At 43.5% G+C, this 22896-nt stretch overlaps 1 protein-coding gene across 2 annotated transcripts in view; it reads right to left on the bottom strand.

Annotated features, from left to right (window-relative positions):
• The window catches only part of COG5 (component of oligomeric golgi complex 5), a 555903-nt gene that overhangs the window by 90018 nt on the left and 442989 nt on the right, over positions 1 to 22896 (bottom strand). For both annotated transcript variants that reach the window (XM_073573558.1, XM_073573559.1), the window contains exons 16-17: positions 7315 to 7377; positions 3732 to 3835 (exon numbers count right to left, since the gene is read on the bottom strand). In XM_073573558.1, coding sequence (XP_073429659.1) covers positions 3732 to 3835; positions 7315 to 7377 — 167 coding nt within the window. The remainder of the gene's footprint in view (positions 1 to 3731; positions 3836 to 7314; positions 7378 to 22896) is intronic.

Below are 22896 nucleotides of genomic sequence, written 5' to 3'. Positions count from 1 at the left end.
TCACTCCTTTCTGGATCTTCCTGTCTGTTCGCTTATACGTTCTCGGGTACCAGCTGCCGTGGTGATAGTTACCCGTGGGCTTGCCCCATACACTCCCTGTATAGGGGGTGGTCCACCTGGTCAGCTCGCCCTCGGGAGGTTCGTTGCCACGGTCTAGTGGGTCTACCCCAGGAGTACCTTACAAATTGTATTGGATATTTTAACAAATTTTGAATAGATTAGAGTAGAGTAGAGCTCGGCCAGAGGAGTCTATCTTGTCGTGGTGGCAGATGAAAAAAATCTTTTGGCTAAAACAAGAGCTGTTGGCTATATGTGTGATCTGGTGATGGGAACTGCTAATGTGTGATTGGTGGAGTTTTTCCAAGAGAGAGTGGTGGAACTGTGGATAGTTTGAGGGGTGGAGGCAGGGCTGGGGTGGAGCCTGAGCGGAGTCTCGAGGGGGCCCCGAAAATTTTGCCAGTATGGGGCCCCGAAATTCCTAGTGGCAGCCCTGTGACGGTCAACTCTCACAGCTAGCACCGGAGAATCCTAACAGAGTGCAGTGCACATACTGTGAGGATTCAATTCATCTGCCGGGACAACTCCTTTAAGGTTGTGTTCAACACAATGTGGTTTTCAAAAATTGAGGCAAGAGATTGTGACAAAATAGTGTGTTAATGCAGCTTAAGGAATATAAAAGTCAGCTCAATGTTTCAAGTTGCCTTTCTATATCAAGAATCCATACACACTGTGCGAAGCACATGTATTTACAGTATATAATTGCCTTGTAATGTTTCATTTCCTGTTCAGATGTCACCGCATCCCAGAATTCCAAGCGGAGGAAGTTCACCGACCGCCATATTGGGACACCCAAGTGATGGGTGTCTCAATATGGAAACTGCTGCTGGTACCACCAGCGGAATACCGTGGCACCACACATATACTCTATACGCCGTACGCACCACACACACTCAGACTCACTCTCACACTCACTCACATACACTCATACGCTCCCACACTCATACACACACGCAGCCTCTTGCGCAGTACCACCAGCGGAACACTGTCGCATTGCGCGCATACCGCGCAGGTGCAGTGACTCACTCGGCTGATAACGGCAGCAGATGCGCAACGTGTCTACAGGCAGAGGAAGCCGGTCACATTAAAGGGGTTTTCCCACGAACTAAAGTTCATTTTAAAAATTGTCTGTGTCTGACCGTGTACAGAGCATACCACATCTCCTGGGCAGAGGAGGAAGCAAAAGACAATACTGACATTATAGCAGGGGATCACAGAGGATTCATTTTGTGAGGTAAAATATTTCACTGACTGTTTTTAAACAATATTTTACCTCACAAAATGTATCCTCTGCGATCTCCTGCTGTAATGTCAGTATTGTCTTTTGCTTCCTCACCTGCCCAGGAGCTGTGATATGTTCTGTACACGGTCAGACACAGGGGTGAGAGAGACAGAGCACAGGGGGGAGACAGCTCAAACGGGACAGCACTTGAGGGGAGGACACAGCACAGGAAGGAGAGAGACAGCAGACAAGGGGGGTATCACATGGGGTAGACAGGTCAAAGAAGAGAGCACAGACGGGAGAAGTCAGCACATGGGGAAAGATAGAGTGGATAGGTTGGTGAGCACATGGGGGAGAGATTCTCAGCGCTGCAAAGCCTGCCCCCATCGTGACATTACCGCCCTCCAGATGTGATAGAATCAGGCCTCCATCTAGTATATATATATATATATATATATATATATATATACACTCACTGGCCACTTTATTAGGTACACCTGTCCAACTGTGTGTTAAGACTTAATTTCTAATCAGCCAATCACATGGCGGCAACTCAGTGCATTTAGGCATGTAGACATGGTCAAGACAATCTCCTGCAGTTCAAACCGAGCATCAGTATGGGGAAGAAAGGTGATTTGAGTGCCTTTGAACGTGGCATGATTGTTAGTGCCAGAAGGGCTGGTCTGAGTATTTCAGAAACTGCTGATCTACTGGGATTTTCACGCACAACCATCTCTAGGGTTTACAGAGAATGGTCCGAAAAAGAAAAAAAATCCAGTGAGCGGCATTTCTGTGGCCGGAAATGCCTTGTTGATGCCAGAGGTCAGAGGAGAATGGGCAGACTGGTTCGAGCTGATAGAAAGGCAACAGTGACTCAAATTGCCACCCGTTACAACCAAGGTAGGCAGAAGAGCATCTCTGAACGCACAGTGCGTCGAACTTTGAGGCAGATGGGCTACAGCAGCAGAAGACCACACCGGGTACCACTCCTCTCAGCTAAGAACAGGAAACTGAGGCTACAATTTGCACAAGCTCATCGAAATTGGACAGTAGAAGATTGGAAAAACGTTGCCTGGTCTGATGAGTCTCAATTTCTGCTGCGACATTCGGATGGTAGGGTCAGAATTTGGCGTAAACAACATGAAAGCATGGATCCATCCTGCCTTGTATCAACGGTTCAGGCTGGTGGTGGTGGTGTCATGGTGTGGGGAATTTTTTCTTGGCACTCTTTGGGCCCCTTGGTACCAATTGAGCATCGTTGCAACGCCACAGCCTACCTGAGTATTGTTGCTGACCATGTCCATCCCTTTATGACCACAATGTACCCAACATCTGATGGCTACTTTCAGCAGGATAATGCGCCATGTCATAAAGCTCGAATCATCTCAGATTGGTTTCTTGAACATGACAATGAGTTCACTGCACTCAAATGGCCTCCTCAGTCACCAGATCTCAATCCAATAGAGCATCTTTGGGATGTGGTGGAACGGGAGATTCGCATCAGGGATGTGCAGCCGACAAATCTGCGCCAACTGTGTGATGCCATCATGTCAATATGGTCCAACATCTCTGAGGAATGCTTCCAGCACCTTGTTGAATCTCTGCCACGAAGAATTGAGGCAGTTCTGAAGGCAAAAGGGGGTCCAACCCGTTACTAGCATGGTGTACCTAATAAAGTGGCCAGTGAGTGTATATATATATTATCAGAATAACTCTTTTTATGTGACCCAAAAGTAAGACTGATGGACTGTGGGGGAGTCAAACTTGCAAAAGATGCCTGTGAATTTTTCATCAGAACTTTGGTATTGAAAGTGGACATGGTGGAAGAGATTATCTGTTTATGAACTGTCATTTCCTTATTTTCAGGAATATGTACGGATAGCTACATACTTTATATTCGCTGACAAACAAAAAGTCTGATTTCACCAAAGACGGACATGGATAACTCCTTTGCTCATCTTGTTGTCACTGGCAGCTTGGTGTGCTCAATGTTTTTTTTTTTTATTATATCCTCAATTTCCAAGTAACATACCATTATATTTCTGTCTACATAACATGTGCATCTTATATTTATGTATTTTGTCCGGTGTCACCTCTATTTTAATTATTTAATCGTATTTAGTTTCCACTCCCCCCCGAAAGTGTTGTCTCAGTGTGAAAAGCACTTATATATGACTAGGTTATGACATACTTGATGCTTCCTTAACACTTAAATATTTAAATGTTGTCCTGGGGCAAAACTAACATATACTGTGTGCTATATAATAGAAAACTATGCTCATGTTTTACAGAAATATGATTGTGTTTCGATTTGCTAGGTCAATGATGTTAACATGCCGTCCAAACTAGTATCACACCTCAATACAAATTCTACAAACACATAAAACTACCTAAAGTGCTAACAAAATATATGCATAAATAAAATCATAAAAATTAAACCGAAAAACCTTACCCTGAAAAGTCTTCTTGGTGCATGGTTATAATAATGGCTTCAACAGAATCACCCACAGAATTAATTAAAGGCTGCACAGCATTTCCCATAAGATTATTGATAGTCTGAGAAAGAAGTGAGAGCAGTATGGAAATTAGGGCAGCCGATCAGAACACTAATGGACATGTCATTTTTATTATAAATTTCAGTACAAGACACAATCCTACAGTTGTGGCCAAAAGTATTGACACCCCTGCAATTCTGTCAGATAATACTCAGTTTCTTCCTTGGTATTATTATCTTCATTTAATTTGTCTTAAATGAAAAAACACAAAAGAGAATGAAGCAAAAAGCAAAACATTGATCATTTCACACAAAACTCCAAAAATGGGCCAGACAAAAGTACTGGCACCCTCAGCCTAATGGTTGCACAACCTTTAGCCAAAATAACTGCGACCAACCGCTTCCGGTAACCATCAATGAGTTTCCTACAATGCTCTGCTGGAATTTTAGACCATTCTTCTTTGGCAAACTGCTCTAGGTCCCTGATATTTGAAGGGTGCCTTCTCCAAACTGCCATTTTTAGATCTCTCCACAGGTGTTCTATGGGATTCAGGTCTGGACTCATTGCTGGCCACCTTAGAAGTCTTCAGTGCTTTCTCTCAAACCATTTTCTAGTGCTTTTTGAAGTGTGTTTTGGGTCATTGTCCTGCTGGAAGACTCATGACCTCTGAGGGAGACCCAGCTTTCTCACACTGGGCCCTACATTATGCTGCAAAATTTGTTGGTAGTCTTCTGACTTCATAATGCCATGCACACGGTCAAGCACTCCAGTGCCAGAGGCAGCAAAGCAACCCCAAAACATCAGGGAACCTCCACCATGTTTGACTGTAGGGACCGTGTTCTTTTCTTTGAATGTCTCTTTTTTTCTCCTGTAAACTCTATGTTGATGCCTTTGCCCAAAAAGCTCTACTTTTGTCTCATCTGACCAGAAAACATTCTTCCAAAATGTTTTAGGCTTTTTCAGGTAAGTTTTGGCAAACTCCAGCCTGGCTTTTTTATGTCTCGGGGTAAGAAGTGGGGTCTTCCTGGGTCTCCTACCATACAGTCCCTTTTCATTCAGGCGCCGAAGGATAGTACGGGTTAACACTGTTGTACCCACGGACTACAGGGCAGCTTGAACTTGTTTGGATGTTAGTCGAGGTTCTTTATCCAACATCCGCACAATCTTGCGTTGAAATCTCTTGTCAATTTTTGTTTTCCGTCCACATCTAGGGAGGTTAGCCACAGTGCCATGGGCTTTAAACTTCTTGATGACACTGCGTACGGTAGACACAGGAACATTCAGGTCTTTGGAGATGGACTTGTAGCCTTGAGATTGCTCATGCTTCCTCACAATTTGGTTTCTCAAGTCCTCAGACAGTTCTTTGGTCTTCTTTCTTTTCTCCTTGCTCAATGTGGTACACACAAGAACAAAGGACAGAGGTTGAGTCAACTTTAATCCATGTCAACTGGCTGCAAGTGTGATTTATTTATTGCCAACACCTGTTAGGTGCCACAGGTAAGTTACAGGTGCTGTTAATTACACAAATTAGAGAAGCATCACATGATTTTTCGAACAGTGCCAATACTTTTGTCCACCCTCTTTTTTATGTTTGGTGTGGAATTATATCCAATTTGGCTTTAGGACAATTCTTTTTGTGTTTTTTTCATTTAAGACAAATTAAATGAAGATAATAATACCAAAGAATTTGTGTTTGCAATCATTTTCAGGAAGAAACTGAGTATTATCTGACAGAATTGCAGGGGTCTCAATACTTTTGGCCACAACTGTATGTAATGGTACATTAGTCTTAGGACAGGACTTTAATAAAACAAAATAAGGAGATGTTCCCAAAAAGCTCTTGGTATTTTCTGAAATTCGCTTTGAAAAGCAAAGAAGTGAGCAACTTTATATAGAGCTAAGCAGAACGCTTGTGCAAGTCCTTCATCAAGTCTAAATTAATCAAATATCAAACAACATATACTGTGATTATATAGTGAGCATCATAAATGTTACTATATTATAACTAATAAACAATTCTCTAAAACACATTACAAAAATAGTGGAAACATACTAATGTAATTCTGTAATAAAATCTGCCCAAATATACATCTTCTAGTGCCACATAAACCATGTGGTCATTTCATGACATATGATATCAACAGGTACTTTCATATTACAAAGTATTTTTCTTTATTTTTTTTCCAATTTTAAGATAAATCTCAAGAAACATTTGCAAACGGTAACAATTAGTACGCACATGCCTAATGAAAAGAAGCAGACGAGCAGGGCCTTCAAAAAAATCCATCCTAGGGTTTGTGCACATGACATCCTTTTCAGGGAGATCCACTTCAAAATCTGCCTGAAAAAGGTCTTAAAGGGACTCTGCCAGTACAGAATAACTGTTCAAAACTAGTACAGGAACTCGGTGCACCCTTGGTGAGGCCAAACATTTAAAGTGTAACCATAGGTTTAATTTTTATTTCATACATCAATAGTACACATGAAGATAAGAAGCTTTGCGATTGATATTATCAGAGAAATCTGCTTCTTTCTCCGCAAGGACTGATCATTAGTTATGAGCGAGTATGCTTGTTGCTCAGGTGATCTCCGAGTATTTGGGTGTGCTCGGAGATTTAGTTTTATTTATTCATTTTCAAAGTTCTCAATTTATGGGTAAAATCTGTAATCAATGAAGATAGATTTTTATATTACTGAAATAGAAGATGATAATCTGTCTTGAGCTACAAGTCTGCAGTCACCTTATGTGACTGCAGAATTGTTTATTGTCACATTGCGTGCACTGCGCACTGAGAGGAGTCAGCTCCAGGAGCAGACAGATATGTGACCGCATGTGTGTGATTTGCATACTTTCGATTAAATAGTATCCGACCTCACTCAATACATTAACACTGATCGAGGCCGCATCCATCAAGTCGGCACGTGACCACATGTATTTACATAACATAATCGCGGTCACATGGCCGCCGCTCCCCGAGCTGGAAAATCCTCACAGCATGCAGGGCTCGCTATGTGAGGATTCACATGTCTGCAGTCACATAGAGTGACGGTAGACCTGTAGCTTAACACTGGACAACCCCTTTAACGTTTAATGTCTATGGGGGCCTTAAAAATCGCACTTTTGATTGCATCTCAATCTAATCTGAAATATTTGTCTTATTATTGTGTGACTATTATGCACAACAATTGCTCTCCGTGTCTAATAATATATGCTAAACAAGCACATGTATTGATTAGTACAATGGTATAACTATACGTGCAAATAAACGTTGCTTTCAAACTTTTAAATGCTGTTCATAATCAATGGTAAATTGTATGCTGATAAAACAAATTTCAGCACTGATATGGATTAGTGATGCATGGTTTTTATGTGCAGAAAAATCCGAGATTCTTTGAGAAATAAAATACAATGTAACGCCACACATCTATCACATCGAATCCCAATATTTGCTGTCTGTAGCTCTTCTATAAAAGACGAAGAGCAAAACAAACATTAATCTGTTTTTTTTTTTATGACAAACAATCCATAGACCATATTACCTTCATGGCAGCAGTTATATTCTGTTCTGCAGCTGCTGGAAGTGAACTCTGCCCTGATACAACCTTCAAATAGAAGAAAATGCAGTCTCATTAGACATTTCTATTGCTATATCACAGAATGAAAATTGAGATACCAGATCCACAAATAGCAAAAAAAAAAAAAGATAGTAAATATTAATGAGTGCAATACCTAAATTCATACAGACACAAACAGGTTTCTACTCAAGGTCAGAATCGATTTTAAGGTTTTTCACATGTTATTCAGTGGTTAGATGGAGTTCTCTTGAACTTTTTATTTGAAATTTGGAGAAAATAAAAAAAAGTAATTCCCCTAAACGTAATATAATTAACATGTTCAGCATTAAAGGAGTTCTTTGGGCTGCAATTAAATTTCTGATGTCACACTAAGTGACTACAGATTTCCAAATCCTGTCAGTGTGCATTATGCACATGTGAGGACACAGCATTGTATCTTAAATTAACTGGATCTCTATTTTTAGCAAGCCAGGAAGAATAGACTGTTAGATATATGTTGACTTTTGAATTTAAGTGTTTCTTTCTGTTTAGTCAATAAAACAGACTTTTGCTTGTGTAAGCCTGTAACACTGACTTGTAAGTTGGCATTTGATGTAACATATTTTGCTCCTATCCTTGATGAATAGTGATGCTTGCTGATATGCTAATTATACATTGTCCATGCCAGCCAGTTTATTGGCATTCAAAACAGAGGAAAATCTACTTAAATAGATTACATAATCAAACAATGCGAATTGATCTGATCAGTATTACCTGTAAATACTGAATGAAGGACATTTTTTAAGTATAAAAAGAGGTTATATGCCTCTGTAAAGAGAGACAGCCAGAGATTCAGCCAAGACATCAAAACATCCAAAGGACCTGAGACATGATAGCAGACAAAACATCATGGCTCCATCACAAGGAACACGGATCTATCATTCTACTGGATGCCAGATTAGGAGACCACGGCCCCGGCTGGAAGAATACAGATCAGTTCAATTGACCATCGCTGAACCATGGATACATTTGTGAAAGCCAGGATTGAGACCCACCAGTCATGTGGCTCCATGAGGTTGTTCAGAAAAGCCAGGTTGTGACCCTCCGGTCTACTGGCCTTGTACCTCGATGGACTGTCATCTTCCTAAGCTTGTTGTTACCTTCTCTCTGTGCGTGCCAGAGATGGGGTAGTCGGCCCTGGAAGATGAAGCCAGGTTGTGACCCTCTGGTCAACTGGCCCTTGTGCCTAAATGGACTGTTATCTTCTATGCTTGTCGTTACCTCCTCTCTGTGTGCGTGCCACAGGTGGAGTAGTAGGCTCTGAAGTAAAAGCCTCTGTTATCCCGGCGAGTCACCAGAAGGGTGAGACTCTGTAATGTGCACCATATTGGGATATTGTGCTGGGACTGTACTACATGTTATCTGCCTGTTTTGTGGTTCAATAAAGTATTGCCACACTGTTTTACCCTCATCCTGTGTTGTCTGATTAGCCTTATGCCCACATTAAACGGGAGAACTGGCATTCGGTGGGACGACCCCTGGTCCATGCGGTTCCAGCTGGTGGACTGGGGCGCCCACTGACACCCCTGTGTCTCCACAGCACGCTGTCAGGATTCCCCTCTATTTCCAGCTCTAGTAAACAGTCACATTGCCCATAGCATGCAATTTGCATACTTGCGGTCATGTGCAGACTAGCTAATCATCCACTTCTCTCAATAAAAGTTGGGACAAGACTAAGTATGCAAACTTATAAATTGAACTCGACAGACTTATGTCTACCTTTTAATCTCAAAACTTTGAAACTGTATGACTTGTAAAGTAATTTTAAAAAATACTAAAAAAAAAATAATTGCATTCACAGAATTAAGGATCACTTTTAACTTGGCTTAAACGTAACTCAAATACAGAAATTAGAATATCAGAAAAAGTATAAATTAGCACCATCTACACTGCAAATACTGTGCTTAATCACACTTGAATTGGTTGAAAGAAATGAAACTAATTCGCAGAATACAGAAAAAAATAGTTGACATTGCAACTTTAAAAAAATAAAACAGCCTCTCTATATGTATATTTCTCATTTTGACACCGAGGACTTTAATTAACCCTGAATTTTACATGACCGACATTATCTATCAAATACTAATCTGTGCAAATGTAGCAAAAAGTTCTTTGGATGACTAAACTTGAGCCAAACAAGACAATATTGGAATTGGTGACAATGGCAAGTGATGGCACTTCTTCCCTAAAACTGAGAATGGATTGTACAGGGAAAACAAATCTGTTACAAGAATGGTAGCGCAGTCCAATTTAATATTATTTTACCACTGAAAATTTAGCAAAATTAACGCTCAGGATCAGACTATGTATGTTGCAATGACACCACTAAATCCTTTACAATTACTAAAAAAATCGAAAACAAAGTGTATCACTATTCACTATGTTCACACAAGTGCTGCAGGATGTGGCCAATAATATCAATGGACATGTGGATCACACAATATCTTTGTGGCAACAGTGAAAATAGCTTAGTTACTCACCGATAACGGTGTTTCTCGGAACCCATGACAGCACCACGGAGAGAGGGGGTCCGCCCATCAAGGACAGGAACCTACAGACAAAAGAGCGGCACCTCTCCTCCGCCCCCAGTTGGTTACAGAGCATCAGAGGGTCTCCCGGTTAGTTAACAACAAAAGTATATACATAGCATTATAATTTGTATACTTATAGAGAAGCCTCGTGTCTAAGAACACACTCTACACACATTAAATCGTGCTCACCGCACACGTGAAAAAAAGGGGGGGAATTAAGCGGGTGCTGTCATGGTTTCCGAGAAACACCGTTATCGGTGAGTAACTAAGCTATTCTCCCTCACCCATGACAGCACCACGGAGAGAATTTCAGAGATTGGTAGCTTAGGGAGGGACCACCGCCTGAAGGACCCTTCTCCCGAAGGTCAGGTCAGACGCAGAGGCTAGATCTAGGCGATAGTGTTTGAAAAAGGTAGAAGGTGTTGACCAGGTGGCCGCCTTACAGATCTGTTCTATCGATACCTCTGATCTTTCTGCCCATGAGGTCGCCATTGCTCTCGTAGAGTGGGCTTTTAGACCCTCCGGGATGGTATTCCCGCTGCATGAGTATGCCAGGGCAATCGCATCCCTTATCCATCTTGCCAGGGTACTTTTGGACGCCCCGAGCCCCTTACAAGGTCCCTGGAAACACACAAAGAGAGATCCTTCCTTCCTACATCCCTTGGTGGCCTCTAGGTAGTGCACTAAGCACCTCTTCACATCTAATGTGTGAAATTTCTCCTCTCCTCTATTCGTAGGGTTTGGGCAGAAGGAAGGAAGGACTACCTCCTGTGATCTATGGAAGTGTGTTGCTACCTTGGGCAAATATGCAGGGTCAGGTTTCAATATAATTCTATCCTCCATAATTTTAATGAATTGGGGTAATGCCGATAAGGCTTGCATGTCACTCACTCTGCGAGCCGATGTTAGGGCCACTAGCAGTATCGTTTTTAATGATAGGGTCTTTAGTGGAGCTGACTGAATAGGCTCGAATGGGGGTCCTGTTAGGGCTGACAACACTAAGTTCAGATCCCATGATGGTACTTTCTGGGTAGCTATTGGTCTAGACCTGGCTGCGGCCCTCATAAACCGTGATACCCAAGGGTCGCTCGCCACCTCTTGATTATAGAGGGCGCCTAGGGCCGCTACCTGTACCCTCAGTGTGTTAGTCGCTAGTCCCTGTTCTAACCCCCTTTGGAGGAATTCCAGGATTTTATCTATTTGTATTCCATCCTGAACCTTTGCCCCCGAACTGGATAGGAATTTCCTCCAGGTTCTACCATAGGCTTTGATTGTAATTGGTTTTCTACTTTTTTGTAACGTGGAAATTAGATTTTCTGAAAATCCTTTCCCCTCAGCAGTGACCTTTCAAATTCCATGCTGTTAAATGGATGTTCACTGCTTGGGGGTGTAGCACAGGACCCTGCGATAGAAGGTCGGGGAGATCTGGTAGAACCCAGGGGTCGGTTACTGACATTATTCTGAGCCATGAAAACCATGTTCTTTTTGGCCAGAAAGGGGCTATAAGTATTACCCGAGCCCCCTCTTCCCTGACTTTCCTTATCACCGCCGGGAGGAGAATGGTCGGTGGGAAGGCATACAGTAGTCCCCGTGTCCATGGGAGCATAAATGCGTCCAGGGTCTGAGGATTCCCCTTGGGATTTAGAGAACAGAATGCTTCCACTTTTTTGTTTTTGTGGTCTGCAAATAAGTCTATGTCTGGGGTTCCCCACATTTCCACAATCTTCTGAAAAATGGACTGATTTAGAGCCCACTCCCCTTGATGTAGTTGGGTACGGCTCAGAAAGTCTGCTGTCTGGTTCTCTACTCCGCGTATGTGTAGCGCCGATAGGGACAGTAAGGTTCCCTCGGCTAACCTGAATATCTCGGAGGATGCCTCCATTAGCGTTCTGGACCTGGTTCCCCCCTGGTGGTTTATATAGGCCACTGTTACTCGGTTGTCCGAGAATATCCGGACATGATGGCCCTTTAATGCTGGCAAAAAGTGACTCAAGGCATAATTTACTGCTAGCAGTTCTTTTTGATTCGAGGAGGCTTTTAGTTCTTGACTTCTCCATCCCCCTTGAGCCACACTGATCCCCATGTGTGCTCCCCATCCCACAGGACTGGTGTCGGTGGTAATTACATGTGTGATCTTGGCCTCCCAGGGGATCCCTTTGGACAAGTTGTTTTTGTCCTCCCACCAGGCTAGGGAATGAATAGTTTTTGAAACTAGCGTAATATGATGTTCCAAGTGGTCTCCTAAGGCCCGCTGGTTGGTCAGGATATCCCACTGCAGATCCCTCATGTGTATTTGTGCCCACTGGACCGCCGGCAAGCATGCAGAGAGGGACCCTAACAGGGACATTGCTCGTCTTAGTGTCATAGAAGGGTTTTGCCTCGCTTTTTGTACCATATGAATAATTCTGTCCTTTTTGTGATCTGGCAAGTAACACACTTGGATGTTTGAATCCAGTGTCAGGCCTAGGAACTCCTGGACTCTCCTTGGTTCCAGCCTTGACTTTTTCAGGTTCAGAAGCCACCCAAGGTTTTTTAGAGTGCTCATCACTCTGTCTCTCTGTTCTGTGCATTTCTGGCCTGAGTTGCTCGCTATTAAAAAGTCGTCCAAATAGGGCACTATCAGAATATCCTGTTCTCTTATGTGAGCCATCATCTCTGCCACCAATTTCGTAAAGACCCGTGGAGCCACTGAGATCCCAAATGGCAGGGCCTTGTATTGGAATTCTCTTATTTCTCCTGCTATCGAGACTGCTAGCCTGAGGTATTGCCTGGATTCTTTGTGAATGGGGACATGGTAGTAGGCATCACTGAGGTCTAAGACCACCATAAAGCATTGCGGAAAGAGAATTTTGATGGTCGATTTGATCGATTCCATCTTGAATTTTTCGTTCTTGATATAGCAATTCAGTCTTTTTAATTTATGATGGTGCGGAAGGTGCCGTCTGGTTTGGTTACCAGGAAGAGAGGCGAGTAGAACCCCCTGCCTCTCTCCTGTGGGGGAACCTCCTGTAGGACTTTTTTGTCCAACATACTCAGGACCTCCTTTTCGAGGGCGTCCTGTTCGTTTTTTGACGACCTTATCGGGGTAATTATATATTTTTGCGGCGGGAGAGAATAAAAGTTTATCCTTAATCCTGATCTTACAAGATTTATCAGCCAGGGATTGTTGGATATTTTCTCCCAGGCTGGGAGGAAAAAACTTAGTCTCCCTCCCACCCTGGGCCCACAGTCACTTGGCGGGTTTTTTATCCCGGGACGAGTTACCGAAGATGAACCCCCTGTCCCTTCTTCTGTCTTCCCATTTTTGGTTTCTCGGGGGTCTCCTCTGAAAGAACTTTTTGTTCCGAAAGGACCGTTTAAAGCCTGTGACGCTCACTGGTCCTAGGTTTGGGAAGCCTTTCTTTTTGTCGCCTGCCTTTTCGAGGATGTCATCCAAGGTTTCCCCGAAGAGGAATTTTCCTTCACAGGGAATGGCGCATAACTTCATTTTTGTCTGGAGATCCCCAGGCCAACATTTTAACCATAAAGCTCTTCTAGCTGCATTCGACAAGGCTGCCGTTTTAGATGACAATCTTATTGAATCAGCCGAAGAGTCGGCCAGGAAGGCTGCCGCCCCTCTTATCATTGGCATGGATTCCAGGATTTTATCTCTGGGAACCCCTTCCCTTATCTGTCTCTCCAATTGGTCTATCCATACCATAAGAGCTCTGGAGGTACAGGTTGCCGCTACCGCCGGCCTGATGTTTCCCCCTGCTGATTCCCAGGTGCCCTTAAGTAGGGTATCCGCTTTTTTATCTAATGGGTCTTTCAGGGTACCCATATCTTCAAAGGGGAGTGCAAACCTTCTTGAAGCTTTGGCTACCGCCACGTCTAGTTTGGGGGCCTTATCCCACGATGTGGATGCCTCCTCATCAAATGGGTACTTTCTTTTGATGGAAGGAACCGTAGAGCTTTTCCTATCCGGTTTTTCCCATTCTTTATCTATGAGGCCTTGGACGTTCTTATTTAACGGAAATACCCTCCGTTTCTTTTGACCCAGTCCCCCGAACATAATGTCCTGGACTGATCTATCAGTCCGGGGGTCTTCCACCCCCATAGTGGATCTTACCGCCTTTACTAAGGCATCCACTTCGTCCAGGGGGAAACAATGACGACCTTCCGTCTCCTCTTCGGAGGATGACGAGTCGGTATTTACAGTATGGGAGGTGACTTCCCCTGACGATAAGCTCTCTGATTGGGACTCTATTACCACGTCCCCCTTCCTTCCTTTCCTTTCCCGTTTTTTGGATGAAAGGGCACTCTGAATTTCTGCGTGGATTACCGCCCTTAGGTCTGCGGCATGATCCGGGGTTTCACCGCCGAGGACCTCCTGTATACAGGAGTCACACAATTTTTTCTCCCAGGGCGTTGGTAATGGTTTCCTACAGGTGGGGCATTCCCTGTTCTTGGTTTTTTCTTTCTTCTTTCCCTGATAAGGGAAAGAAGTCTATTACAATGGGGAACATTCACGAAGATCCACTTACCCCTCATGCGCGGTTGCAGGTACCGGTTCTGGAAGTGGATCCAAATCCCTCACTGGGCGATCCACGGCAGGTGACTTGCTCCTTGCAGTTGAATGTTGCGTGGAGTGGCTACTGGACCGGCTCCCCCGTCCGTCTTTATCCTTTTGGCGGTGCTGGTGATGCTGCCTATGTTGCTGCTGCTGCTTAGGCTGCTGTAGCTCCTCATGCTGGTCGCTATCCATCGCGCCTGAACGCTTCCAGCCCTGAGGCTGCTTCAGCGTTCCGAATTTGAATAAGCCGCCCTGGCGTCACCTGTCTTCCCGGCCTGCACCGCTGCCTCCCCCGGGGAGTGCGCACTGCGCATGTGCCGACCGCGGGGACCCGGAAGTTCCTCCTTCTACTTCCGGGGCAGCGCCATCTTGGTACACCTCTGTACCCGGCGCTGCCCCTATACCGGCGTCCCCCGGCCCCTACTCCTCCCGGAGCGGCGGCCCGGTCCTCCCCGCCCGCTCACCCTGGACAGCCCCTCAGCTGCAGCGGTGGCGGCTTCGGCAACCGACCCCGCCCCGCGACAGGGGCCTCCCCGCTGTCTGACCGCGGACGGGACGGTCCCGGATCTTCACCTTCCGGTAAGCGCTGCGCTCCTGCTGCCGTGGTTCACCCGTCAAGGACAGGAACCCAACTGGGGGCGGAGGAGAGGTGCCGCTCTTTTGTCTGTAGGTTCCTGTCCTTGATGGGCGGACCCCCTCTCTCCGTGGTGCTGTCATGGGTGAGGGAGAAAGTAGGAATAAATCCAGTTAGAGGCCGCAGGTATCTGGGAATATAACATCTGGAAATATGTAATATTGTATTGTATCATTTTAGTTTAATACTATTTATGATATTTTTGCCAATTAATCTAGGATAGAGTGAAGGAAAAATAAATCAGCTTTCTATGGAAATTAACCACTGAAATAACAGTATATGCCTCGTGTCTAACAGTTCACAATATATATACATACGGTATATATGATTTCTGGGTTTTCTTTTACTTTACATGAATAGCAATGATGCAACTTGTTATAAATGCCTTGATGCTTTAATGGCACCTTCCACCACTTCAGAGCCTAGTGAGTGAAAATCCTAATGTGAAAACACACCAATGTGTTAGAAAGGAAAAAGGGAATATAGGTAAGTGAACATCCGATTCAAGAGTCGTTCCTGTAGGGTTTAGTCATGTATGAAAGAAACCCTGGAGATTCTAATACAAGCTCATCCAATGTACTAATGGAGTATGAAGGATCAATGCAAAACTAAGACATGGAGGGGGTGTAACAGCTATGACTCTAGGGAGAAAAAAAAATACTGTAACAAGAACATTTTCTTTTTTCAATAATTACAATGAATTAACACAGATAGATGAGCACTGGATCTCACTGATGTATACAGCCTTGAGTCCCCTTTACACGTCCATTTTTTGTGTCTGTACATGGTCTTTTTTTCTTTAGCGCAAACAAGGACACATGGACACATTGTATTCAATGGCAGTCCGCACATGTCAGGTTTTTCACACTCACCGTGTGTCCTTGTGAAAAACTTGCAGACATGTCAGGTTTTTTTTTTATCAACAGCACAGACAAAATGCATGTCACGCATGTGGACACTGATGACACACAGATAGATAGATGACATCCATGTGTCATCAGCGTGACATGTAATGGCGCCTGGGAAGAAGTGGTACAGTTAGTGCTGTTCCCAGGGGCTGGCTGCTGAAAATAACTATGATCATTATCACCTAGTCTCCCTATGACCAGCGCGAACAGGCAACAATGATGTGAGTTGTATAGAGCACTCGCTATGTCCCTCCTGTGCAAAATTTAGATTTAAAAAAAAAAAAAAAAAGGGCATGGGCTCCCACATAATTTGCTTAACCAACAAAGGGAAAGCCCATAGCTGGGGGCTAATATTAATAATCTGGGGAAAAGGACAATCTCGTAAAAGGTTCCCAGGCTTTTAATAACAGCTCACAGCTGTTTGCTTAGCCTTTACTGGTGAATTTATGGGGGGCCCCAGAAAAAAATGATGTAGGGTCCCCCTTTAAATTCAAACCAGCAAAGGGCAAAGGCTAAACAAACAGCTGTGGGTTGATGATGCTAGCTTGGGAATTGGCCATTGATATTGCCCACCCTTCCAATCAACCCTCAGCCACCCCAGAAATGGCGCATGCATAAGATGCGCCAAATGTGGCGCTTAGCCTCAGCTCTTCCCACTTGCCCTGTGGCGGTGGCAAGTGGGGTAATAGGGTTGGGGATGATGTCAGCTTTGTATTATCAGCTAATATCAAGCCCAGGGGTTAGTAATGGAGAGGCATCTATAAAATGCTACCATTACTGACCTCATAGTAAGTTTACAAATAAACACACAGAAAGAATAAAAACCTTTATTTCAAATAAAACTCAACACCCTGTTTTCCAGTTATTAAAAAAAAAAAAAAAGTTATACTCAAACTTTCTGCCTAAAATCCACTAAAGCACATGTCCCCTGTAAAAAAAAAGCCCCAAAATTATGAATAACTATATCCCACCACGTTCCGATGTGAAAATAATCCACCGATGCCCAAGTCCACTGTAAAAAACAAAAATCATAAACAACCATATCCTTCACCTGTCCGATGTGAAGATACCTTATACACTCGAGTATAAGCCAACCCGAGTATTAGCCGAGGAACCTAATTTTGCCACGAAAAACTGGGTAAGCTTATTGACTCGAGTTTAAGCCGGGTATGCACTGTCCCCTCATCCCTGTCCTGCTATGTGTGGCTCCCCCTTCCTGTCCTGCAATGTATGGCTCCCTCTGTTGTATGCATGGCTCACCCCCCCGCCTGAATGACTCACAACGTCCCAGCATGGTTCACAACCCCCACAGCATGGCTCACAACCCCCCAGCATGGTCCACATCCCTGCAATGCATCTCTAGCCCATGCCGGCAGCTCTTCCTTGTTCCTATGCTCAGGTCACATGGTACTGTTCATTAAAGTAATGAAAATGCGCTCCACACCTATGGGAGTGGAGACACGTGCATATTCATTACCTTAATGAGCGACACCATGTGACCGCTGAACACAGGAAGAAGCTGCCAGCGCTGGGACAGAGATGCGGGGACGGAGATGCAACGATGGAGGGTGAGTATAGATGTCTTCTAGAAGCCCACGCCGGTTTTCTGGACAATGACAAAAAATGTGCTGAAAATCTCGGCTTATACACGAGTATATACGGTAATAAAAACTGCCCCATGTTGTAATCCATCTCTGCTACATCTGGCTTTCAAACTGGACGATGGCATGATGCAACTGTTCAGGCTGAAAAATAGGAGACACAAAGCTGCTGAGAATGAAGCTTCAGTGACGAGCGGTGATATCATAGAGGTTACTGCCGGTCACTGAAGCTGCGTTCCCACACTCAGGTCACGGTGAGCCAGGACAATGAACTGTGGTGACAATGAACTGTGGTGACCTCAATGAGATTACCGCTAGCATCGTGAGAATTTTCTCACTGTATATACAGCAGTATGACGAAGGCAGACGCCGAAACGAGCTTCGGAGTCGGGCGCATACTGGGAATCCTGCACTACAGGCATAAAGTATTGACTGGGCGTACTCTGAGCAAATTCTGAATATGTATTCTATCTGCAGCAACATATACTAGCGTTTATAATTACTTGCCATTGAGCATACGTTATTGAACTATTTATCTCTAATTGTTGGAATATATGTGTGATTACTTTGTACTGCTGCACCCTTTAGCGCCCCCCACCCTCCTCTTTTATGAACTATCAGTTGCATTTGTACTTTGTATGTCTGTGTGCCTTAAGGTACTGTCACACTTAGCAATGCACCAGCGATCCCGACAAAGATATGACCCGGTCAGGATCGCTGGTGCATCGCTAAGTGGTCGCTAGTGAGCTGCCAAACAGGCAGATCTCACCAGCGACACAGCAGCGGTTGGCGGTCGCTACTTACCTGTCAGACGAGGCGATGAAGACGTCCTCCCGCCTGCGTCCACGCGTCGCCACAGCAGGAAGCCCAGCAGGAAGCTGACGACGAGAAACGGCCCAGGCCGTTCTTGCGCAATTAGCGATAACCAGCAGGGGAGCCGGTCGGAGGTGAGTGTCACACATAGCGATATCGCTAGCAATATCGCTGCTGCGTCACAAAACCAGTGACATTATAGCGATATCGCTTAGTGTGACGGGCCCTCTATCCTTTCTATGAATGGTTTATCTGCATTTGCACCTTATATTTACATATGCATTGCATTTTGTACTGTTGTATTTGTTTCACATTAGCGTTTTTTAGCGCTGCGCATTGTGCGCAATAGAAACACATGCAAAAAACGCATCATGCGTTTGTGTTTTTTAGGCGCATGCGTTTTAACCAGTTTGTAGCCATGTTAACTCTTAAAACTGCAATGTTATTTTTTGCGCATTCCGTGCGCATGCGTTTTTTTAAGCCGTTGGACGGACCCAAAAATGCAACAGGTTGTGTCGGGCGCGCCTAGGCGCACGCTACAAAAAACGCATGCGCACGAAAACGCATACGTGCGTGTGCAAACTCTAGACCATGCGCCCGCCATGTTAAACATAGGGGCGCATGGTGCATGGACGCGCACGATGCGCTGCGCTAAAAAAACTCTAATGTGAAACCAGTCTTACCCTTTTCATGAATAGTTTTTCTGCATTTGCACTTCATACTTAGATATGCATTGCACTTTGTATTGCTGTATGCCTTAGCCCATTTATGATTTTTGCATTTTGCACTTTATATTCACATATGCACATAATATTTGAATATTAAGATTTTATCTATTTATTCTTGTGGCTTACTAATTTATTCGGATGATATCTTATTCTATGAATTTATAAAGCCACACTATATTTTTGCGCAATATATTGGTGCAATTGATCCCCAGTGTTGCCCTTCTTTTGGTATTTTGTTCCCACCACTTCCTTTAGTTATTTGTATTTTGAAATAAATATTTGTTTTATTTTGAATATTGGACGTTTCTTTCCTTTTTTTTTCATAGTAGATTAGCAGTATCAATGTATCTTACATGATGGATATACAGCAGTAATGGTGTCTCCTATCTGATGTATATACATTAGTGCCAGTGTCTCCTTTATGATGTATATACAGTGGTACGGAAAGTATTCAGACCCCTTTAAATTTTTCACTCTTTGTTTCATTGCAGCCATATGGTAAATTCAAAAAAGTTCATTTTTTTTCTCATTAATGTACATTCTGCACCCCATCTTGACTGAAAAAAATACAGAAATGCAGACATTTTTGCAAATTTATTAAAAAAGAAAAACTTAAATATCACTTGGTCAAAAGTATTCAGACCCTTTGCTCAGACACTCTTATTTAAGTCACATGCTGTCCATTTGGAGTCCAGCTGTTTAATTAAACTGATAGGACTTGATTTGTAAATGCACACTCCTGTCTATAAACGTATCCAGGTGTTAGAATGGCCAAGCCAAAGTCCAGACCTGAATCCAATCGAGAATCTGTGGAAAGAGCTGAAAACTGCTGTTCACAAACGATCTCCATCAAACCTCACTGAGCGCGAGCTGTTTGCCAAGGAAGAATGGGCAAGAATTTCAGTCTCTCGATGTACAATACTGATAGAGACATACCCCCCCAAGCAACTTGCAGCTGTAATCGCAGCAAAAGGTGGCACAACAAAGTATTAAGTTAAAGGGGCCAAATAATATTGCACGCCTCACTTTTCAGTTTTTGAATTTCCACAAAAATTTAAAATAACAAATAAATTTCCTTCAACTTCACAATTGTGTCCCACTTGTTGTTGATTCTTCACCACAAATTTACATTTGATATCTTTATGTTTGAAGCATGATATGTGGGAAAAGGTTGAAAAGTTCCAGGGGGCCAAATACTTTCACAAGGCACTGTAAGACCTCACAGCTCACAGTGCATGTCAGACCAGAATTGTGGCAAGGCACAGATCTGGCCAAGGTTGCAAAAGAATTTCTGCAGTACTCAAGGCTCCTAAGAGTACAGTGGCCTCCATAATTCTTAAATGGAAGAAGTTTGGGACCACCAGAAGTCTTCCTAGACCTGGTCATCCAGCTAAATTGAGCAATTGTGGGAGAAGAGCCTTGGTGAGAGAGGTAAAGACGAACCCCAAGATCACTGTGGCTGAGCTCCGGAGATGCAGTAAGGAGATGGGAGAAAGATCCACAAAGTCAACTATCACTGCAGTCGGGACTTTATGGCAGAGTGGCCCGAAGGAAGCCTCTCCTCAGTGCAAGACATATGAAATCCCTCTGGAGAGACTTGAAAATGGTATCCACCAATGTTCACTATCCAACCTGACGGAACTGGACGGAGCTGCAACAAACAGGCTCTCCATGCATGTGCTGTGACACTGCCGCGACACATGCAGCTGCGGCGCCCATCAGCTGGCGCGATCCAGGAAGCCGGGTTCCCTCTGCAGCTTATTCGGTAAGCACTATAGCTTGCCGAATAAGAGGGAACCCGAACAAATTCGCTCAATTCTAGTTGTCATCCTTTAATTTAAAATAAGCTCTGGAGGTAGATTCTCAGGGAGATCTATACTGTTAACCGTTCATTTACATATTGGGAAAAATATGGATCAGACGATGAATCGCATATATCAAGGTTTCATTTTATTTGACTTTCTATGACCTACGTGCAAATATAGGCAACTTAGAGGTTTGATCCTGACAGATTCCTTTTAAAATGGCATCAATCCTTCTATGTACACTAGCACACAGTTTTTGAAGCAACTTGGCAGGGAGATTGTTCCAAATATCTTGGAGAACTACAGATCTTCTGTGGATATAGGCTTGTTCAAATCCTGTGTTGCGTTCAACATGGAAAATAGGCCAAAAACTTAACTATTCACAAAAACATAGGAACTGCAGTGCACAAAAATGCTCTGGACTTACTCCAAATCTGAAATATGTGGTGGTAACATAAGGCAGTTTGTTCGCTTAAGATCTGGAGAGCGATACAATAATGAGTGTATGCAGGCACCAGTGAAGCATGGTGGAGAGTCCTTGTCAGTTATGAACTGCAATTCAGCAACTGGAGATGTGATTTGATGAAGATTAATATTGCCCTCAATGTTGAGAAATACTGTCAGATACTTATCCATAATGCAATACCATTAGATAGGCATCTGAACAGCATCAAATTAATTTTGCAACAAGTCAACAACCTCAAACATACTGTTTAGGTCATTAAGTACTATCTTCAGTGTAAAAAACCAATGGGCCCTGGAACTGTTGATATGATCTCTATACAGCACTACTCTCAAATCATCAAGTGTTTTTGGATTACATGAACAGACAGAAAGCCTACATCCACAGAAGATCTTTGGCTAATTCTCCAAGGGTGGGTTCAGACAGAAGAGGGCGCCTGTGCAAGCACAATCTATGGACCCTTTTAAGCCCAATCTCATTATAGTGCTTTGGAGATGAACTTGGGCCCTTGTTCGGCTGCACAGATTGCACCAATGATATGTCTGCCACTGGAACAAACACCAAATATTGATTCAATTTAGATTTCTATTTTGTACATTCACGTTGCAATTTGTTAATTAATATAAAACTATTAACCCTTCTATTTTAGAAAGCAGTCTTATGTTGGCACATTTTTTCCCAAAACTGCCTAAAACATTTGCACAGTACTGTAATTTTGACTAGCAAGTTGTTTGCTTTTTTTTAATTGACTAATAAAATCATAATTTTATTTCAATAAGTTTTGCACACTTCCTGTTTATTATCTTTCTGTTGTATTTGGTGGTAGTATAAGCTTATTATAGTGGGCATATTGTTTGAGAGATACAGCCTGCATTACTGTCCACAGTAATACGGACAATTCAGTGGCCTCTCTGCTGTAATCTCCATTCTTATATTGCTTGTTATAGTAATGCACAGAACCCCCTTTCTAGGAAGCGCACATTTAACATCAGGCTCTGGACAATAATCTAGTATGAAAATTTGCACCCCATCTTCTAGCTACCTAAAGCTAAGCGTGCCCAGCATATACAACATCGATCCGCAGAACTGGAAATGTGGCTGTAATAATAATGCTCTGACACAGTCCAAGAATCAGGCCTCAATTTCCCTGACTCAGACTTCACAGCATTGACAAGAATATTAAAATAAGTGATATGATGTATTGACAACTCATGGCACAAAGCTTGAAGGTGGACATCGGAACGGCAAAAAGCTAGGGTGACAGGGAGAAACTGGTGATGTTGCTGGCAGGAGTATAAAATCATATCATGCTTATGTATATTTACACATTTCAGTAATGGAGTGGTGGCTTCCTCTGGCTACACTTCATGGGGACTTGTCCGGCAATTCAAACCATGGGCAGCATGAATCAGAGCCTGGCTGCGAGATTGAAGCCAGATACATTATTCTCTGAAATACTATGACGGGCGTTT

This window comes from Dendrobates tinctorius, unplaced genomic scaffold, assembly GCF_039654945.1.
Source record: "Dendrobates tinctorius isolate UK_male_01 unplaced genomic scaffold, ASM3965494v1 ptg000035l, whole genome shotgun sequence".
Classification (NCBI taxonomy): Eukaryota; Metazoa; Chordata; class Amphibia; order Anura; family Dendrobatidae; genus Dendrobates; species Dendrobates tinctorius.
This window is presented reverse-complemented; position numbering and strand designations above follow the sequence as displayed.